The 3126-nt window shown below is 40.1% G+C and overlaps 1 protein-coding gene across 1 annotated transcript; it reads left to right on the top strand.

The window, feature by feature from the left end:
- Positions 1-387: 387 nt before the first annotated feature.
- Positions 388-753, top strand: LOC138869372 (uncharacterized). Its single transcript, XM_070146985.1, has one exon. It carries the CDS (start codon positions 388-390, stop codon positions 751-753), a length of 366 nt encoding a protein of 121 aa, XP_070003086.1.
- The last annotated feature ends 2373 nt before the right edge of the window (positions 754-3126 follow it).

The following is a 3126-nucleotide window of genomic DNA, read 5'->3' as shown; positions in this document are numbered from 1 at the left end:
GATCAAATCATTATTAAAAAAAGAATGAAGTTATGAGACATGAGGGATGAGAGAAAGAAAATAGTGACAATTAGAAAGAAAAGAGAGGAAGGAAAATGAGCAAGCCAAGAAGTTCTAGAAAAGAAAGAAAAGAGAATATTTGAATGAACAAAATTGGAATGATACCAAATGACCTTGTGATCCTCGAAATCATTTCAGAACCGTTAATTGTTGCTAGGGACATTGCACGCAATGTAATATTTCTATCTGATAAATGCCCTAACACTAACATGTTGGCTTTGTTTTGCTCCTCTTTGTTACTGTCATTGTTATCATAACAGAGGGTGGTTAGTTTGTGGCACTTTGGCGATTCATCCATACAACACAAGGTCAAAGAACAAGGAAGTCATGGCTAACAAAGACTCAGACACAGGAGTTGTTGACCCGTCGAGGGAGATTGTGGAGTCGGAATCTGAATTGAAAGAGGAAGTCCAAAGGTTGAAACAGCAGATGGAAAAAATGTATCAGTCTTGGATCAGGGGGCATCCTCCACCTTCATTCCCCACTAACTACACTGAAAACCCTGCAACTATCACACCACTATCACAAGCCCAGGTTCCCACTACCGTTGATCATTCCCCTCAACATGCACTAGGCTTTACCCCTTACAACAAATACCCTAGCACTTCCTCCCAAACTTTCCATGTTCCACCAGCCAAAACAACTGCATACCCTGCTCCGACATCTGCTCCTATTTTTATAGCCCCTCCGTAAGCTACCCTCCATCGATCTTCTAATAAAACTGCATTCCAAGCTCCAGATACCTAATATTATGCTCCAGTACCCACTTTCAAGGTCTCGGATCCATACTCTTACGCTCCTCAATTAGAGCCTCCCGGTGAAACTAAAAAGCTTACTAAGACAGTGGAGCAAGATGAGATATCTAGAAAGCTGAAAGGTATAGAACAATCCTTAAAGAACATGCAAGGGATGTGAAATAACATGTCTTACAACGACTTGTGTATGTTTCCGGATATTCGTCTGCCTGCGGGGTTTAAAATGCCAAAGTTTAACTTATATGATAGGCGTGCAGATCCAGTAGCCCATCTGAGGGGTTATTGTAGTGAAATGAGAAGTGTTTGCGGGAAAGATGAATTGTTAATAGCATATTTCAATGAGAGTTTGAGTGGGTAATCCTTAGAGTGGTATACTCGTCAAGATGTCAGTAAATGGCATGCATGGGGTGACATGGCTCAAGATTTTATTCGGCACTATCAGTGCAATGTAGACATTATCCCAGACTACTCCTCCCTATTTCAGATGGAAAAGAAACCCAAGGGATGTTTTAGGGAGTTTTGGCTCAAATGGAGTGAACAAGTTGCTCGTGTCAGTCCTCCGATTGATAGAAAAGATGTTGGTGAACCTCGCCAACGACAGGATCCAATGGGCATTCCTGCTAAACGCTTTCAGCCTCAATACCGACCCCATGAATATCCCCGTACTCTAGATAATCTTCACCAATGCTACTTTCCTCCACAAAATCCCCAAAGTCATACCTCACTTTCCCAATACTCTATCCACAATGCACAGCCACATGCTCCACACCCACGAAACCCACAACTGCTTGAACCGCCTCTACAAATGTCTTGCCCACCTCTACAAGCATATCAACCCCCTACCCGAAAGAGGTTCCAACCAAGGCCGGAGTACAAAATGAGAAGGCAGCAGCAAAGAGAAAAGTCTTTCACTCCTATTGGAGAATCATATGCCGGTCTATTCCAAAGGTTGAGGCAATGGACATGTTGAAGCCGATAAAAATGACAAACCCCCTTCCAAAAAATCGTGATTTTTCTCAAAAGTGCGCATAGGGCACAACATAGAAAAGGGTTGGCATTTGCAAAGAGCGGTCTAGGAGCTTATTGATACAGGTGACATTACCGTGCAAAATCCAAATGCAGCAGACACTAGCCAAAGTACATTTCCTGTTCATAATGAGACGCATATGGTGGGCATGATTTGTGTGGAAAAGGAATACGAGAACTCTTCTGAATCCCTTGAAGGGCTACTTACCATAAAGTTTTCAGCGCTATCAGTCTTGGTTCCAGAGGTTGATCTTAAGATCGAGTTGGCAAAAGGGACCCAAAAGCTATTTGTTAAGCTTAATGTGATGGAGACTTGTGGAGGTTCTGGTAATATGTGGAACTCAGTGGCTAAGATATCGAACTTGGTAATTGGAAAGACATTCCTTTCTTGGCTAGCCAGGGAGGAGTTTTGGTGATTTATTTGTTGTCATTTCTGTTGTCCGGGTTATTTCAGGGTTGTAATCTGGATATTGTCTTATGGCTCAAACTCTTCTTTTTCTTATTTTTCCTAGTTCATTTAGTTGTAGTAACTCGTCTAGTGTTATCTAGGATTGTTCCAGGGTTGTAACCCATGTTTATTTTGCTTGTTTTGTTCAAACCTTTTTCACCATCTGTCTAATGCAATTTCCTGTTTTCTATTAGTTCTAATCAGTTTTTGTTTAGGTCATTTTTTCTTTTATAGTTCTTTTCATGCTGACTCTAGTGACATGACATGCATGCATAATTCTCAGCCTGGTCTTGAAAGTTAGTTTAATCATAAAGTAATGACACAGTTTTGAATATGATAAAAGGATGCATTTGAGGAAATAAGTAAAGATTCACGCATTCTGAGATAACTTGAAGCTTGAATTAAGTGAAACTGAGGTAGTTAGTCTGGGAATCAAGAGGTTGATAAGAGCATACAACAAGGAAATGTCTCTCAAACAGTTTGAGGTAGATAATTCAGTGTTGAAATGCATTCTTCCACATCAAGGTAAGGTTGAGTCAAGTCTGCTTCGAACAGGCAAGGATCATTCGTTGGGACAAAAATATTTCCCATTGGCACTTTTGTTTGTGTTGATACCATCAATAGATACTATGTATGATTTCTTTGATTATCTTGAATTGCAATTTTGTACTTGGCATGTTTAAAGTTTGGTATGATGAAGGCATTTTATTTTGCTACCCAAACACTTTTATCTTATGTCTTTCTTTTTTTTTTTCTTTGATTTTCTTTTTAGTGTAAGATTTGCTTTTGGACTAACTGGTTGTGAGATGTGTGTAGGGTTGTTGTGATGCAGTGCAG

The sequence above is a fragment of the Nicotiana sylvestris genome, chromosome 5, assembly GCF_000393655.2.
Source record: "Nicotiana sylvestris chromosome 5, ASM39365v2, whole genome shotgun sequence".
Lineage (NCBI taxonomy): Eukaryota > Viridiplantae > Streptophyta > Magnoliopsida > Solanales > Solanaceae > Nicotiana > Nicotiana sylvestris.
This window is presented reverse-complemented; position numbering and strand designations above follow the sequence as displayed.